The following is an 18,205-nucleotide window of genomic DNA, read 5'->3' on the forward strand; positions in this document are numbered from 1 at the left end:
TAATACTCAAGAATAGAAGTTAGTTGCACATTAATTAGATGAAAGAACTGCAGATATAATATTGCAGACCTTGTAAATTCAATCACTGAACACATAACATGAAGATGCAATACTTTATAGAACATACCAGCTGTACTAGTTTTTCCCTGCATTAAAGTATAATTGAGCATTATACTGCACATCCTGTGTACTTCCCTGTTTTCTCTTTTACATATGTAATTATTCAAACAAATAAAGGATGTAAGACACTTTATTGACTTTATTTTTCATGGCAGGAAAATTACTTCTATGGGGCATAACTGCTGACAAACTTCATGTACAGCTTTCTCAGGGTGAAATGTACCATAATGCAGGGACCCAAGGGCTCCACAGAAGTTTTCTACAGGCTCTTTAACTGCCATAGCAGTCCCACATATGTTGATGCATATGGAAAGATTGGGGTAAATTTCTGTGGGATTGACTACTGAGATGCAGCAGCCCTGATATTTAAAACGTGCCCAGAATAAGAACTAAGGCACAAATTAGTTGAAGCTTTCATGTTTTCCAGTATTTAGTTCAATTCCACAAACTAAACTCAGCCAATAAAACCATGAGATGGGTATATCTACAGTATAGATATGTGTACATTTTAAGGTGTTTCTTCACCTTTTTTCAAGATTGTAGAATAATATGCTATAATTGAGAGATTATACTCAGTGTATAATCTTTCCTAAATTCATATTTAACTTCAATATATTGAATGACTTAATAAAGAGGAAAAGGGACATCAAAATTTGTGATTCTATACAGTACTTGATCTGTACAAGAAAACAAAGTAACTAACAGCCATACACAGTGCTTCTTACTGAAAGATTTAGAGCTATTTTAACTCCTATATCAAAGGCTTGTTTCCTTTTGTAAACATTTTATCAGACAGTTTTATGCACAATTGACTATTTTTCCTTCATTAAAGTATGTGCTAATTACAAATCTAAACTGCAATACTTGTTAAAAAAAAAGGTGCTTAATTATCTAATCCATACATCTGTAAATCTTTTTTAAATTATATGTAACAGGAACGACTATCTCAGTCAGGTATTCTGACCTTGTTTGTATCTTACAAAACTGTGCAGTTGCATTTGTCAGTGATAAAAATTACCATAAATACACTTCACCTTCCTTAAAGAGCTCATACTAACCAAATGGAGATGGGTCGGAGTCTTTTTATGAATATTTAAAAAAAAAAAAAAACATAGCTGTTTAGGCTAGAAGGGAATTCGTATTTGCAGCATTAGCCTTTGGTCACCAAGCAGCAGCCCTATAGAGCTTCACTGTAAGGAAGATGCTCCCCATGCAGCACAACTATGCTGGCATGTGCAACCAAGCCCAAAACTTTCCCCTCCACACTAACCCCAAAGAGAAGTGCAGGGGAACTTGGGACAGAGAAAACTGAGCTTACTGCCCCTGTCTTTACAGAACGAGTTGTTAGGTGTTGGAATGGGCTGCCCAGGTAGGTGTTGGAGTCCCCATCCCTGGAGGTGTTTAAGAGTCGGGTCAACTTAGCGCTGAGGGATGTGGTGTAGTTGGGAACCGTTAATGTTGGGATGATGATTGGACTGGATGATCTTCAAGGTCTTTTCCAACCTAGACAATTCTGTGATTCTGTGTCTAGGCCCAGGTACAGTTTACCCTACAAGCAACATGCTGTTTGCAGCCTAATCAAGCCCTGATGTTTGACAAGATGCAGTCATTCAGGCTGATGCACCTCACCTATACGAAGGCCATCACTGATACCTCTACACTGTGGCTCAAAGTACAGGTACACTGGTCAGAAGATTTCTGAGCAGGGGCTCTGCACAGACCCATACCCAAGTCACTAACCATCTATTAACACAGCCACCATCACAGCTTTACGGTGCCAGCCACATGCACTAGACCAAGGGGCAATGAGTGTGGAGGACAATTATTGTCTAATTGTCCACTAGACAGCATTGGACACGCCACACTACGGGGGCCATGAGCTAAGCCAGTATGTCAGGAAGAGAGCAAACAGAAGCAGCTAAGAGAGGCTTTGTCAGGAGATACTTTTGGTAGTTTCTCATAAGGAGGAGCTGGTGGTAGGGGTAGTTCTGACAGCAGGGTTTGTGGCTGGGAGGGGCTGGCATTTCGGTTGCAAGTTATTTATTTATTCGGGCAAGATTTTCTGTTGAGTTAGTTTTTTCTTAGGTTCTCAGTAACTTCTAGTGGCAGTTTTCATTTTTTTTCCTATATACAGATTTGCTGCTTTTAGGTGCTTTCATCAGCTTCTGCTAGCTGTTTCCCAATTCATAGACTGATAGACTAGTTCATGATGAAAAGGGGCCCGCAGGCACCTGCTGTGAGGATGACTCACACCCCAGGTCAGCCACCTGGAGACACACACTGCCATGGAGCTGATAAGCTGGAGCACTGCTAATATTATGGCCCCACAGTGACTCCACTGCCCCAGCTGTAGGAGTACCCATCACACATCAAACGCCTTGACACAAGTTGGGCTTGGAGCAGAGGGGCTGAAAGGCCACCACAGCCCATACCTAAGACCGGCAGCAAACACTACTGCCTCTCCTCATGGACAGCATGGGTCATGCTGGTGGGAGGTGCACACTAGTCAAAGTCTGTAGGCATCAAGAGGGGGAAAAAAAACAAAACAAACCCAAAAAAAAACCCCAACCACAAGAGGTCCACCTCAACCAGCTGTACATAAAGGCATGTGGCCAAGGAAACAAACAGGAGCTGGAGCCTGCATGCAGACACAGAACTGCAACATCCTTAGAAGAGCTGACATGGTGGGACAGGACACAAAACTGCAGCACTGCAATGAATGGCTACCCAATCTTTAAGACAGGTGGTAGGACAGGCTTGCCCTTTTCATGAAAGGGCAGGTCAAATACATGGATCTCTTCTTGGGAAAAGGCAATAGGGTAAGAGCTGGAAGGTGTGGAACAAGGAAGAGACCAGTAAGGGTAATACTGCAGTGCAAATTTGTTAACAGTTCACCCACTCAAGCTGACAAAGTGGACAAAATTCTTCTTTAAGCAACTCAAAAATCTCTACTGAGTGTCTGTGTGGTTTGTTTTGTGTTTTCTGGGCTGGGGGTTGTTTGGGAGGGGGAGGGGTGGTTTTCTGGTTTGCTAGTGGTTTGGGTTGTTAGTTGTCTGTTATTTGGTGGTTGGTTTTGGGGGTTTTTTTAAAACAGGAAACTAACCTCCCCAACATCTGTTGGAAAAGCAACACAGATGACCACAAGCAATCTGAGAGATTTCTGATGGATGTTGGGGACAACTTCTCACCACAGACATTAGATAGGCTGAAGAAGAGGAACTACCAGTAGCAGAAGAGGATGGAATCAAGGATCTCTTGAGAAATCAACCCATACAAGTCAGTAAGACCAGATGGGATGCTAAGAGGTAGCTTATGTCATTGTGAGACTGCTCTGTCATCTTTGAAAGGCTTTGGAGGTCAGGAGAGACTCCTGATGACTGGAGGAAGACAAACATTGCACCCAACTTTGAGAAGTCAAGAGAGATGGTCAGAGCACACCAGGATCAACACAGCTAGGCTTGTTGAATCTGAAAGACAACAAGGCTTTAGTGGACATCTAACAGCAGCCTTCCAGTACTTAAAGAGGAGTTTACTAAGACAATGGAGCCAAGCTCCTTATTGCAGTGCACAGCAGAAGAATGAGACTGTGGCCATAAACTGAAGTGGGGACTTTTCCAACTGGATGTCAGTTTAAAAAAAAATTACTGGAAAGAACTGAGAAACAGGGAAGGCTGTTTAGAGAGGCTGTGGAATCTCAAAGCAAGACTCAACTGGGCAAAGCTCTAAGCAACCAGCTTCAAATTGAGTGCTGATCCTATTCCAAGGATGAAGCTGGATGAGATGACATCCCTAGGTCCCTTTAAACATGCATGATTCTATAAGGGGAAGAAGGGGAAGAACAGGATGTCTTTAAAAGGTTCCCCTCTCTCCCTACAGTACATTTATTCACACCATAGTATAAGTTGTACAAAAGTATTTATTGATCTTGCCACAAGCTTTCTTGTGGTCTTCTGAAGTGAGATAGCCCTTGCCAACTTTCTGCCTCCAGCTCAGAGATCCGCATTGCTGCTTTAATTAAAACAACCACTTTCTTTGGAGGCAGCCAGACACTAACTGCAGTCATTATGTAATATTTCAGTTTCCAGTATCAGGAAATAGTAAAGGAAAAATAGTCTTCTCTTGTCAAGGCCAGAATCAGAAAGGCCATCTAGTTAAAAACAGATGTTTGATAACTATTAGTACAGCAGAATCCCTCTAAAACTATGACTGGTAAGTTAAGTAACCAATAAATACTCAAATGTTGTTTGATTTTACACACAAACCCAATATCCATTGCTTAATTTTACTCCAAATTTTTAAAAACTAAAATGATCCAGTCACAGCATTTTACATACATTTACACATATAGCTGGCATGAAAATCTGAGTTTTAAAAAAAAAAGTTTTTTAGGAAACACTGTTCATTCATCCAACTGACTCCTTTCCCTCACCTGAACACTACTACAGCACATACCTGTGCAGGACAGACCAAGGATGCCAAACTCACACTCCCATTTTTGCAGAACAGTCTGACAGGCCAAATGCACTGCTTTAGGAAGGTAATAAAACTCAACATACAGGCTTGTAATAGGGAATGCTCTTCAGTTTTCTAAAGCATTGTCCTCTCATGCTGCACACTTCATATTTCCTTTGCCTCAGGACATAGGGGATTCAAAATGATTCATTACATATTATTCCACTTTAACTTCTTCCAGTTCCACTGCTCATTCCTTCAGAGCCACTGGAAGATTACAACATCAGGGAAAAAATAATATCAACAGATGTTTCTGAAGGAAGGTGGGAGAATGACTGCAGACTACAAAACCAAATTTGCTAGTAGTTCTCCCACATACCCTGTTGGACCATCCCAATGAAGAGCAACAACTGTGGAACAGTGGGATAAACACAGCATGGTACCATAGGACCACAGAAGAGAAATTATAAGGAGTTCTTGGAATTTGAGAGCAGATGTTTGACTTAAGTTCATAAAATTGGCATAAGCACCAAGAAAGAATTTAAGTAACAGGACAATTTATATTTTCCTGTTACTGTAAGTTAAAAGGCAAAAATCTTTCACTAAATAACTGTTGTCGAAGTTGCCTTGGTTGAAAACTTTCAAAAATGATACTCACTAAGCATGCAAGATTTCACTATCTAGGAAGAGTTACAGAAGCTGACACAATTGGGGGGAGGGTGGGAAATAGCACAAAGCTCCAAATTTCTCAAAGAAGATTATTAGAAGATAATTCAGTACAAATTTCCAACTTAAAAGTTATCATGTTTGCAGCTGAAACTACTAGGGAAACTAATTTTTATCTGCAAATCCACAGAGTTTAAAACAAGGACCAGTAGGCTCCTGTTTGAGAACCTCTGATACTGAATGTACATGCCAATAAGTATCTCTGTGGGCAAAGATCCATCACAATCTCTCCCAGAAAATTTAAATCTGTTCTTTGGAGAGGATAGGGTTCTCAAGTGAATTCCTTTTCAGAGCTGCCAGCAGACCATTTGAAGCCATGAACCCTGAAGACTTAGTTATAAGTACAATTGTTATAAGCATACTGAAAGCAAGAGAGCCTTCAGTTTCTCCACAATCAAAGAAAGAATGATATAGAAAATTTCTAGATATTCAGATACCTACCCTAGTCATGTTTTATTCTACTTCATAACGAACTTCACATTGCCTATATTCGGAAAGCACTTTCAGATCAGACTCTCTGGGACGCAAGCAGAGGCTCTTCATATACAAGACCAGAGCTGGGATGATCAACTACACTAAGATAGAAATAGTTTTAGATATGTAAAAAACTTTGAGGCTTTGAAAAACCTACAACCCTGTAAACTGCTCTTCAGAAATTTGTGCTTCATTTTCAGGATAATTTCAAGTAGGTACCTCTTATGTGAAGAAAGGGCATCCTAAATTCTACTTATCCAAATCAAGACAACTGACTAGGGATTAAATTAGAGTGAATATAAGGTTACTTTCATTTCAGATGGAGGTTAGTGGCTTGAACGGTACACAAAACTCCACACTAAAACTTGACCAAAATTTGGAAAAAAAGCAATAGAGGTGAGAGTTAGGAGGGATTCGTATCTGAAGAAATTTAACAGTCCTACCCAGATAAAGAGGCAGGGCGCAACATGGCAGCCTTTCACAGTCACATGCACATGAAGAGCTATTTCAATTAAAAAAAAATTCTAACAGCGGTAAAACTATTCTAGTATCTCTAGTTAGAAATAGTAGCTGAACGTTACAGAAGTCTTAACTATAGCGGAAATAATACCATAATATTTAGAGGATCTAACAAAATTTTCATCATTGGGGATATTTAAGAGATATGAAAGATGAAGCACCAGTAAGTTACCACGGCGAGTAATTCTGTAACAGTAGCAATTAAGGTGTTCAGACAGATCTTTTCCATTTCCAGGGGCTATTTCCATGTCACACCACACAATACATTTAAGCCTTCCTTTAATATTTTGCATTGCATTTGAGACCAAAAAAATTTTCAACTATCCTGAAAATCCAAAAGTATGTTTCAAACAAAATTAGTTTATATAAGGGCGGGGGTTTTTTTAAATACATTTGGCATTAATCCCACATGACAAAGCCAAAGCAAGTTTACAAATCAAAATATTATCAACAATTCTTCACACTCCTCTTGCATCTACAAACTCTGAAATACAAAAGGTCTTTCAGATACTTGCTTGTCAGAGTCTTCCAATAGCTGAAAATTAGTTTATTTTTAGGTTTACATGGATTTGGTAGCTGTAAGACAATAGATGAGGCCAACAACTTTTTATATGATATCAAAACTATCAGATACATTGCTTTGTCAGTAACAAGTCCAGTCACCCGAGATGTTCTTCAGACACATAAAAAGGAACAATCTCAGCTCCATAACACAAATAATGGATATATACAACAAATATTTTACAACCTCATAGATATTTCTTCAAGACAGACTATAAGAGAAACCCAAACGCTCTACTTCATATGTAAATGCAAAGTAAATCTGTTTCTTTCTTCAGTTCTCTTAATCTCACTTTTATCTTCCTTCAACAAGTATTTTGCCAACTTAATGTTGTGTTCATTACTACGTATCCATAAATGTTAAAATAATCATTTCTCCTTGATATAGGATCAGTAACTAGTGTTGATCTGTGACGCAGTCTAGGTATTCTTTCTCTTAGCACCTTTTAGATATTACTCTGCAAAATTACACTGTAAAGACAAGGCTTGCATAACTAACCAAAGGATTATTATACGGACACCACTAGCAAATAATAAGGAGATGAATGGTACCTCAATGGTACCTCAATGGTACCTCAAATATTATCATTAAACATCACTGCACCAAAGTACTATCACTAAATTAATTTTGTATGCAAATGTACAAAAAAGAATATCCCTAACTAGTTTCTGTTGATACCAATCAGCTCTATCGGGTAATTTTCTAAACAGTTAAACACAACTTTTCTCCAAAACAAATTAGTAGTCATGATTTTAGATCTAGTTTTTGATTTTTAAACAGTTACTTTAATCGAGCTCCTTTGCTCCTTTCTGAGTAAAACAAGAAATGAATGCTTTCCTTTCAAGTCCAACAGATGCAATTGCTGCCTGAACAAGATCAAGGCAGTAATTTTGGATTCTAAAGCAGTGGGAACAAAGCATCCTTGTAAGCAAGCAGGTTATTCTAGATCTTCATTCCAATGCACAAAACTATTTTCCTATTTAGATTTGAATATAAATGGGCTAGAGGTAGCAAGGTACAAAAAAAACCCATATTTTCTTTAAATCTGACATTTAACTGTTAGCCATTCATTGTTCTTTTTTCCAGATTTTAGGTTTTGACAAACAAAAATGTAATAGGAAACACAAAAATATGACAGGGAAATCATGCAGGTAACTAAATTAAACTAACGAAAATTTGAGTTATACTCTGAGTTGATTCCAGCATGTGTGCTGCTGCTCTCTCCAAGTGGAAAGGAAAACATTTAGAAGGTTATCTAATTTTGGATAAACTAGGCTTTTTGTTACAAGTCTTTGAAAAATCCAAAACCACATTTTTCTATAATATCAGTGACACATGGGATTGAAAACAGGCTCCTCACTGCTAGAATATCAGCAGAGAACAAATTGTAAAACGTTGAGTCAGTAACAAAAAGTGTTTAGGATTCAAACAACCATTAAGAGACATGAAAATGTCTGTGTGTTTAAACATTGTTTCAAACAGGCAAAAGCACAATAGTTTGCTGAGACAAATATTTTAAACACAGAAGTATGCAATTTATTAGAGCACATTCTGGAAACACAGTATGTGTTTCCACACATGAATAAACAGTCTCATCAACTTTAACAGAACTAATGGCATGCATTAATGTTTGAGAATCAGGGCCAATAAATATTCTACCTAACCCACAGACAATTAAAACATCAGCATTCTGAAAGGCAATACAGCAAAATGTTATTTACAGTCTAGATTTACAGTCTATCATTTGACTAAAGGCAGTTGTGTCAGTTTTTTACTCAAATTAATGGACCATGTTTTGTAAGGTTTATGCAAAAATTAATTTTTAACAGGCGCATGCAAACTCCCGAAGTATACCACTCACTATACAAAAGGGAGAAAACCAAATAATATCCAATTTCTCTGTCTAACATTTCATATCTGCTCAACTGTCAGCTCACAGTGGCTTAATGGGACTTTGGTAACTGCAGCATTCATCAAGGCAAGCTTTTGGACAGCATCTCACCTGGTCTCTTCATCATCCCAAGCGATTCTCATGCCTTTCCCACCACCACCTGCTGAGGCCTTGATCATGACAGGGTAGCCTAACAGCGGGGAACAATTAGACAGAAGTTCAAACTTTGTTCAGTTGGTCAGAGGAACATGACAACTGACCACATGTCCAATAATGCCAGTAGACAATAACTCCGTTTATTAGAACACTTTGTTTGGAGGGAGAAGAGAAATTTTTCTTTTCAAGACTTAGCTGTCAATGCAGTGATTCCTTAAGCCAAGAAGGTTGTCTTCTCCATTTCATTTATACCAAAAAAGCACTGAATTAATTATTCCTAAGTAACTAAGTGATTTATGAATGAAGGCATTTGACCTTTTTAAGCTCACATTTCTTTAGGAACAAAAATTTGTTCCTTTGTTACTGCTGAAATAAGCTATAGCTGTGGTAAAATTTTTCAAAAAACTGCAAAAATAAGCAGATCTTCATAAACCACTAGTCAAGAGATTTAGTAAGCAAACCTGTATCTTATCAACACTTCTGGTGCAGTACATTTTAAGTAACAGAGCACCTCAAGCTGTGCTGCTCAGATATTATTTAGTAGTAAGTATCACAGAAAACAGACTATTACAACTTTTTTTCTTTTACAATAAAAATAATTCTCCCCAAACTGACAACTAGTAAGAAAAAATGAGCAGCATAAATCTGAAAGCATTGTGTATAACTGGTAATAGTGTACTCTCAGAACAAGATACCTTAATATCAGTCAGGACCTTAGTTTTCAAGAAGCTAGAAAGGTACAGTAACAAAGTATGCTGTTTAAAAGCTGGTTTAGTAATGATTGTTTATCTTGTAGTACAGTATTTTATTTCAAAGCAACTTCCTAAAACAATTTCTTATTCATATTAGCAAGCTTAATTTTTTGCCCACATGAAGGTACAGCAAATTGAAAATTAAGGATCTGATTGGAAAGTTTTTGATGTTTCTGGGATAGTGGAAAATTCTTCAAGCCTTTGTCTCCAATATGTTTAATGAAAATCATAACATTAAGCCACATATCAGACCAGCTGATACTGTCTGGCAAGAAGAGTCCATCAGTCATTGCAAACTGAAGACACATTCCATAAAAGCCTTTGATGTGGGGACAGAAAGGGACATTTGAATATGGTTCCCAGTAGAAATGGTCAAGTCTGCTATCATATGTGTAACTAATGTTTACAGTTTCTTTCTGGAATGTAGATCTACTCTTGCTCTGTCAAGTGACAGCGATACAGTATGTCCACCTTCTCTCCAAAGTCATTTAACTGAAAGAAGGTTCAGGAGAGGCTAATTAAAACCAGCAAGATCTGGAAAACCTTATGCTTAAAAAGACTGAAGTGGACATAAAAAAAAAAAAGGCATGATAAGCATAAGAAACAGTAGTGTTTATTGGAAGGCAGGAAAGAGAACATTAACAAAGAAAGAGAAAAAAATCAATAAAATAGTTTCCAACATGTTATTAGACTGTGAAACCCCATGCTACAGAGCATTTGTGTAGCTGAAAGCTGTAGAAAGGTAATGGACAAGTATATGTAGAGCACAAATCAAGTTCCTACAGGCAGGGATGACCAAAAGGCTATAAATCTTCATGCTTTAGAGTCTAAAGTAATCTCTAGTTACTAGGTATAAAGGTAAGACCAAACAGAGCCATGCAATAAGCTTGCTGGAGTGTCTCTTAAGTTCTCCTATGAAATATCTGATGCTGCCCACAGAGGGGTATGGGATAAGTCAGAGTAACATTGGGCTCGATCCAGAACTATACTAAGTATTTTCAAGGCCTCTACAATCCCAGAGGAAAAAGGGCATGTGCAACATAACTGTACATTGCATGCAGCAAACCATGAAGTTCAACTCATTTTCATGAAATGCAGTATATGCAATATCTACACAAGCACAACTATACTAGTACTTTGTATCTATGCTGTAGCTGCTTTTCCAGATCCCTGGCAACTGCCAGGCTCCTAGACAAGTCACTGGCTACCTGGAAATAAAGCAAAGAGCACATCTTGTAGGATTTTCATGCAAGATTAGATTTAACCCGGTAATAGTAGCAAACTTATACCTCTGGCAACACTATCGCCAGCTGGAGACGCTCTCCAACTTAAGAGGCTGTAAGTCTGATTCTGAAATAAGCATTGTTTTAAGCCTTATTGTGGCAAACTCACTATGGCAATTTCCATCACCTAATCTATCTTATTCAGTGGTACAAGTACTTGAAAAAAATCATCATCAATTATGCTAACAATTTCAGTCTAACAATATCAGTCTCTTGAATGGCTTGCTGATTTTAATTCTGTAAGCAGAATCTAGTCCTAATTTACTGTTCTTTCATTTCAGCAGCAAAATAAGCACGTTGGCAGTGAGCCTTAGTGAGTCTTTATATTCTACAGAATATAAGAGTTCATATATCACAACTCACATGGTTGAATTATCAGGTAGGATACACAGGTTACTGGTATCAGTCACCAAGTGTAGGACCACTCTGCTTTCCCCAACTCCACCCCACCCTCACTTTTCATGTATACTGATTACAGGTCAATCACACTTGTATGCAAGGCAGTTAAAGGTTCCAGAGAGCTACAATATAGTTAAAAAAAAATTTAAAAAAAAAAATCAAAGTAAGGCCTGTTTTGAAAAGATACACACAGCTTTTTAGGTTGAGAAGGAAAAATTCTTTGTAACAGACCTCTACAAGTTAGCCAGTCACTCAAAATAAGGGCACTTGAACTTTTGCTCAAATATGCTCAAATATTTACACACTACTTGCTCTCTAGGGCACCGAACTAAGATAAATAGCAGTTCTTCAGCCAATACCAGACTGATGTGTGCTAAGCAAGGAAGGCTTTTTAGAATCTAAATTTTGCGTACATATGGGGTACAGGATTCTGGGATCAGGATGCATTACTCATCATTCTCCTAACCACTTTTGCACTATTTGGCAGCAATTGAAATTGCTTAAGTGTGCCCATGTGGACCGATTGGATTAGTTGCAGGAAGGGAGAGGCATGCAAACAGTTTCTAATGACGTTTATAAGGACCCATGACAACAGCAATGAAGAGTCTCACAAAACAGGCACATTTGAGTAGGTGTTAGGTTTTCAACCCTTCCCTCAAATTAGATACTAATTTACAGGAAATTAAAATTGCATGTAAGAATAAAAGCCACTCTTGTTCTACAATTTTACATTCTTGCAACACATCTGAAGGATGGGTATAAAAAGATCTTAGAAAGCAAGAAGGTAAAAAGCTGTCAAATTTGAAGACCATCAGGCATACTTTTGCTGTTAAATAGGTAATATTAAGTTAGGACCGCTTTGTTTCCAGGGCAGTTACTATTCTGAGAATCAGAATGCTAGAAGGAGTAAACAAACTTCTGGTATCCCATAGATATTAGTTCCCACCCTTTGCCACCATGGGTTTAGATATCATTCAACCATTTTTATAAAGTTGCAGGTAAGTAGAGCGCAGAATGCATTGTGCAATATCAGTCTGAGCAATATTACATGTGGCAACACCAGATCCTTCTCCATCTCCATTAGTGAAAAGCTAGTACTAACTAAACCCATGTCAAATGAAACTTGACAAAAGCATGTTTTTCACCTCTTCAGCTTTGTATAGACTTTAATTTAGTTTAACTGACTGCACTTCATAGTTGTTCAAACCTTTCAAACTGGAGAGTAAAACTTTCTGGAGTTTCATCAATGCTTCAGAAATGAAGAAGCCAGCACTTCTTAATGTACAACTTACAAACAGACTTAAAAGTAGCATGGGAAAAGAGCCAATGTGATTAAGCACCACAGAAAGGATCACAAGAGAAAAACAGACCACACAGACAAATAGGAAAAAAGACTATAGAAATGAGCCTATACAGCAATTTGTGCCTAAACTTCTTCCAGTTCCTGATTTAGCCTAATATCTCCATCACATTATCTCTTGACAACTCAGGAGAGCACATCTCAAACGAGGGGCAAAAGGTATGTTTTACTCCGATACTTCCAAATTTGTATCCATAAATAACAGGCACTGAAACAGCTAGAGGAAATGTCTCAACCCTGAAGTGCCATGCTCCACTATTACAGGATCTTCAGCCAGAACATAGCAGGGATAAGCAGGAGAACACACAGGCAGCAAGAGAACGTTACACAATGGTTTAGAGTTTTAAGTGCTGGCCCATGATGAATTTTTTTTTAATAATTACTTAAGCATTCTTGGAAGACTGGATAAGCGAAATTAAAAATACCCTGAAAGTATTCAATTGCCTATCAAGTGCCTTATATAAGAGGACAAATGCATTATATACATAAGAGACCTTAATTTCATCTTATTTCAGATCCTTTGAAATTACAAATCATTGGGTTTTATTCCAATCAGTGGTCATGATTAGACAGCTTAACCAAACTGATCAACTGCTTGAAACACAAGTGGGGAAAAAGCTAGAAAGGACGTTTTTCTTTCACTACATGGCATCATAGTACAAACCTTTTTTGTATCAAAATGGTTTAAAAATTTACCATCTAGATAAAGCAACACCCAGCTGTCTCTAATTGACTTTAATATCTACAAGATTTAAAACTGCCTTGATATAACGACCTCCAAAGTGTACTGATATCAAAGATGGGAACCAGTCAACAGAACACCAGAACTCAGAAGAAAATTAAGCAAGAATACATTTTAAAGGATATCTAGGAAGGCACTGAATGCCTTCTGACTTACATGAATCAAAACTGCCTTAAAAATACTTGCTCTTATTTCTTAAAGATTTCCTGCAAGAAAGACTATTGAAATGAAACTGAACTGAAATAAAGTCACTATGTCTTTTTTAAGGACTAAAACCAATTTTATTTACAGTTCTCCTCCAAATGTTCCAGTTTGGTTGATAACCTCTTCCTTTTGTTTCTGCTCCCATGACAGTGATCAGTAATCACTTGATTTCCCAACAGGGACATAAAGGCTGACCCACAGAAATGCTGACTTCAATTGTGTCAGCCTAAAAGCCAGGCAAGCCTACACTGAAGGGTTTCAGAGCAATTAACCAGTGAAGGGTAAAAGCCCCAACTTAAACTCAAAAGTGGAAAGGTGTTACACTTCTGAAAAGTCATCTGCAGCAGTGCAAGTCCCAATTTCTATTTGGCACATAAGGCACAGCCATAGCTTTTGACACAGGTGAGATGTATTTGTAGCTAGATCAGTAAGAGAAGCTTCAAATGCAGATACATCCTTTGAATTATGTACCTGTGATGAACCTAAATAGCTTTTCATGGCTACTGCCTCTTAAAACAGAAAAAAAAACACATACAAAAAAAAAAATCTTATTGCATTAGATTCTTCTTTTAGAAAGCATTTAAGAACATGTGTAATTTCAAGCATATGGTTTAATATTTTCCCTAATATTAAGCTTTAGTAAATAAAAGCCAAAACTCATTAAACACATATTACACTTAACCTTCATCAAAATGAGCCCCAGACAGTTTGCTGGTTGCTCTTTTCACCATTCTGTAAGAGATTCAGAAGCCGAATAGTGACTTTATTCCAGAAAGCACAGAAGAAAGGCTGGTGCTCTGGATGATATTCAAGCTAACTGCAGTCCAACACAGTGATGAAGATCATAACACCACTGGTGTCAGCCTCCATATAAAGAGAAATGTACCATGCCTAACTTCTGACTATCATGTCCAACTGCAGATATACCTTGAAATAACTTCTTTAGCAAGCTACTCATTACTGTATATTACATGCATTCCACATATCATGGCTACACTTGTTCTGTAAAGTCCAGTTTGTAAAGCTAAAATGTGATGATTTAAGAGACAGGGCGTTAACGCCTAGATTCTTCCAGCCCCATAGGCAACAGGGAACTTAAAAACTATTAAAACATTATTTGTTCTATAGGGATTACTTATTACACATTCAATTTAGTCAACCATGTCTGCTGAGAGGCACACAAATCCCACCATAGCTAATTTAAAAACTTACCAATTTCCCTTGCAATTCTGACAGCTTCATCTGCATCCTGTAAAAGCAGGAAATGAGACCCAACGTTAATCCCATCAGCCATTGCACTATGTCCTGAGGGCAGTCATATATTGCACTACTGTCTCCTCTGATTCATTTAATGTTTGATTTTACAACCTTCTGACCCTTTTCAGCCAGAGGAATGTAAAATTAATACCATAAGTGGAATGTAAATTCTACCTCATCATTAGTACACTGAGAAACTCAAAGCAACGAGGAATCAGCTGACAGGAAACACAACCAGGATCGCAAAATGATTTTCTGCAGTTGTAGGAATTTAATGCTAGAATTTAGAAGTTTACAATCAATAATGGACCATAAATCAGATCGTTAAAGTTTGTCCACTGCCAGCTTGTTTCTGTCCTCACAGGTATTCTTGTGTTTTCCTGGTTCTTGTCAGTAGGGGGAGTAGATTCTCTATTGTTTGGGAGTGATTCAGGTTCAGAAAAAAATCTTGCAGAACTTCTTTAAAGACAAATTTTTTTGTCTAACGAAAAAAGAACACAAGCATTTTACTTTTGTAAATTTTTCATTCTAAAGACAGAATAAACCTTAAATGCATAATTTTCAATTGTATCTGAAATGAGAAGATTCACATAATTGTTTCCATTTAAGAGTCCCCTCATTACTCACATACGACAATTAGAAAAATCCTTTTGTTGATGCCACCTATTGCTTCAGCTGACTCATACTAGTATAGCATGCTACAGAAAAAAGTACTAGAAAACCCAGAGAATAAAGACCAAAATACTTGAATTGCTTTACTTCTTAGTAACCAAATCTCTTCTCCTGCAGTAGTTAATTCTGGTTTCTTCTACTGGTAACAATATTTTTCCATTATATACTCCCAGAAAGAAAAAGGGTTAAATTACAGTGGCATGGATTAAGTTTGAAAATTCCATCCAAATTTGCTAATATTTATACTATTCCATGACATGCATTAAAAAATTTGTATGGAAGGCAGTAATGTCTGGAAACCACCAGCTGCTAAGTGTGTCTGAAACTATGGGGGCTGACTTATGAACATTAAAATGAAACCTGATATTTTTAAAGCTTTCAAGGCAATCCGTTTTAAAAGCACCCAGGTCAGAACTTTAAAAAAAAATACATAAGAAATGTTCATACCTGGTTCATTTATGTCCGATAATAAAACAAAATCCTCTTTAAAAGTCTTCAGTACCTAGTAACAGCCCCATGAAGAATAAGGGGGCTGGCAGGGGAAGTTGTCAGAAAATTTAATTTCCTTTCATTAGCTAGTCTGCTCCACAAATCGGTGCTTGTTAAGTTCAAAGCAGTCCTGAAAGCAACATCAGTTTTAAGTCTTTTTACTCCAGTCACATCTGTTAATGAGATTTTTCCAAATAACAATTGTTTTTAAGTCAAGAGATAAATCTAGCAAAAAAACTACACACACACACACACACACCCCAAAAAAAAAAAAAAATCAGGGTTTACTGTTTTATTACACCTTGCTGCTTTCCATGACCCTGCACCCTCCAAATTTTAGCTTAAAGGGATAAAATGCATGAAAAGGGTCATTTAAGAATGTTAGTGGTTTCCACACATTGAGTTTGAAGGTTCTTTGTTCCTGCCTGTGACAGTTATGTGAGAATACTTCCCCTTAATAGCCTCTCTGTCAGGAAGTGTTAAACCTGCCAAATGCAGACAATTAGAGCCTCTTGAACAAAATGCAGGAAGAGTGATGACTGATGAAGAGCCACGATTATAGTCAAGAAGGAAACTTTTACATTTCTTTTCTCTTGCAAATTCACTCATATATTTGCAAAATAAAATTAAGAGGGGGGAAGCAAACAGAGTAATTTTTTTTCACTTAGTTACCTGCAAACAAGTGGCTAACTGATACATTGCAGTCCACAGGAAGACAAGCTGCAAATCATTATAGGGGAACTTTTCACTACCACTATTTTTATACACACATACAACAACTAAGTAATAAGCGGCATCGTATCAGCAGCACTAATTGTCTCAGTTCTGGCTTGAACAGGCTGAAGTCATCTGCCCAGCACAGTTATTAATTTACACTTTCAACATCTGTTTCTTTTATAGTTGTAATATATTGGAGCCCAAACTTCAGATACAAAAAAAAAAAAAAAAAATCAATGCATATTCAAATTCTTTAGCCTTCAAAGAGCGTTTCTGAAACAGAAAACAAAAATATGCTGTACTTTAAAGAGAAACTAATAAACAAAAAAATTAATAAACAACTGACATATTGAAATCTCTGGTCTTTCGATCTTTTTCCCTAAGAAGGCATGTTTTAGTATCATGCATTTCACTTGCAGATTACACAAATACAGCAGCGGTTTGAGTACTCCTAAGAAGCTAGGACAGTTATTTTAGATTTTTGGTGCAAAGAACTTCATAGAGATACACAGCATTTGCCATAGGGGGGGGCAAAAAATTGAATGCTATGACGCTGCATAACACACAAGTCCATATGTGCAAAACATACAAAACCACACTGGTACTAAAAGCATTTTGAGTAATTTTTTAAAAGCAAAATCCTCAATGATTTACTGCTGTTTCCTCCAAAAAACACATTAGCTACACTACCATTTTCCCAAAATAAACTGGAGACTGTAAAGAAATAAATAATTTTAGCACCACTTTTTATTGTGCAAATAAAAATGCTCAAGTAATGGTACAAGTTTATAAAAATCATAAGAGTTATAAAATGATGTCATGGTGTTTTTACAAATGGCTGATTTCATTAAGTTCAAAAGACATAAAATACTCATTTAGCCTAAGAATTTCTAACCTAATTTCATGTACATGCCTCTCTGCCAGGTACCAGCAGGTGGAGACAAAAAGCAAAGCTGTTCTGATGCAGAGGAATTCCAGGATAAAGCTGTTTAAGAGACTCCTAGAGCTGTAAAACACTGTATTAATTATGAAGAACTACATAATAGTTTTCATGGCTGAGGGTGCTGGGCTTGGAGAACCTCCACTTTATTTCTAGTCTCCAACAACCTCTCCAGCAATACAGTGATCATTTAATACCAATGTCAATACCCCAGTGCAAGAATACAGCCAAAACAGATACCTGAAAACTTAAATACAGTAAATTCATAGCCTTGCTGAAAACCTTCAGCGTGTCTACTGACATTAGTGAAACTAAGTAGACACCCAGAGACATTAATATTCTGGGTCTACCAGCTGTGTTCTACCAGCCATAAAACCAAACTGGCTACACATGGTGAAACAATATAAAAATCTTTCTTCTCTTGTCATTCCTTCGCCATTTTTTAACATGACATCTCCTTCTACACTTAACTCAGCCTCCACTTTCTTCC

General features: G+C 37.3%; 1 protein-coding gene across 4 annotated transcripts in view; it reads right to left on the minus strand.

Moving 5' to 3' along the window:
* PCCA (propionyl-CoA carboxylase subunit alpha) overlaps positions 1 to 18,205 on the minus strand; it is a 288,817-nt gene that overhangs the window by 189,873 nt on the left and 80,739 nt on the right. For all 4 annotated transcript variants that reach the window (XM_074859347.1, XM_074859348.1, XM_074859350.1 and 1 more), the window contains 2 exons: positions 14,853 to 14,889; positions 8,856 to 8,934 (listed from right to left, as the gene is read on the minus strand). In XM_074859347.1, coding sequence (XP_074715448.1) covers positions 8,856 to 8,934; positions 14,853 to 14,889 — 116 coding nt within the window. The remainder of the gene's footprint in view (positions 1 to 8,855; positions 8,935 to 14,852; positions 14,890 to 18,205) is intronic.

Source organism: Strix uralensis, chromosome 2 (genome assembly GCF_047716275.1).
Source record: "Strix uralensis isolate ZFMK-TIS-50842 chromosome 2, bStrUra1, whole genome shotgun sequence".
Classification (NCBI taxonomy): Eukaryota; Metazoa; Chordata; class Aves; order Strigiformes; family Strigidae; genus Strix; species Strix uralensis.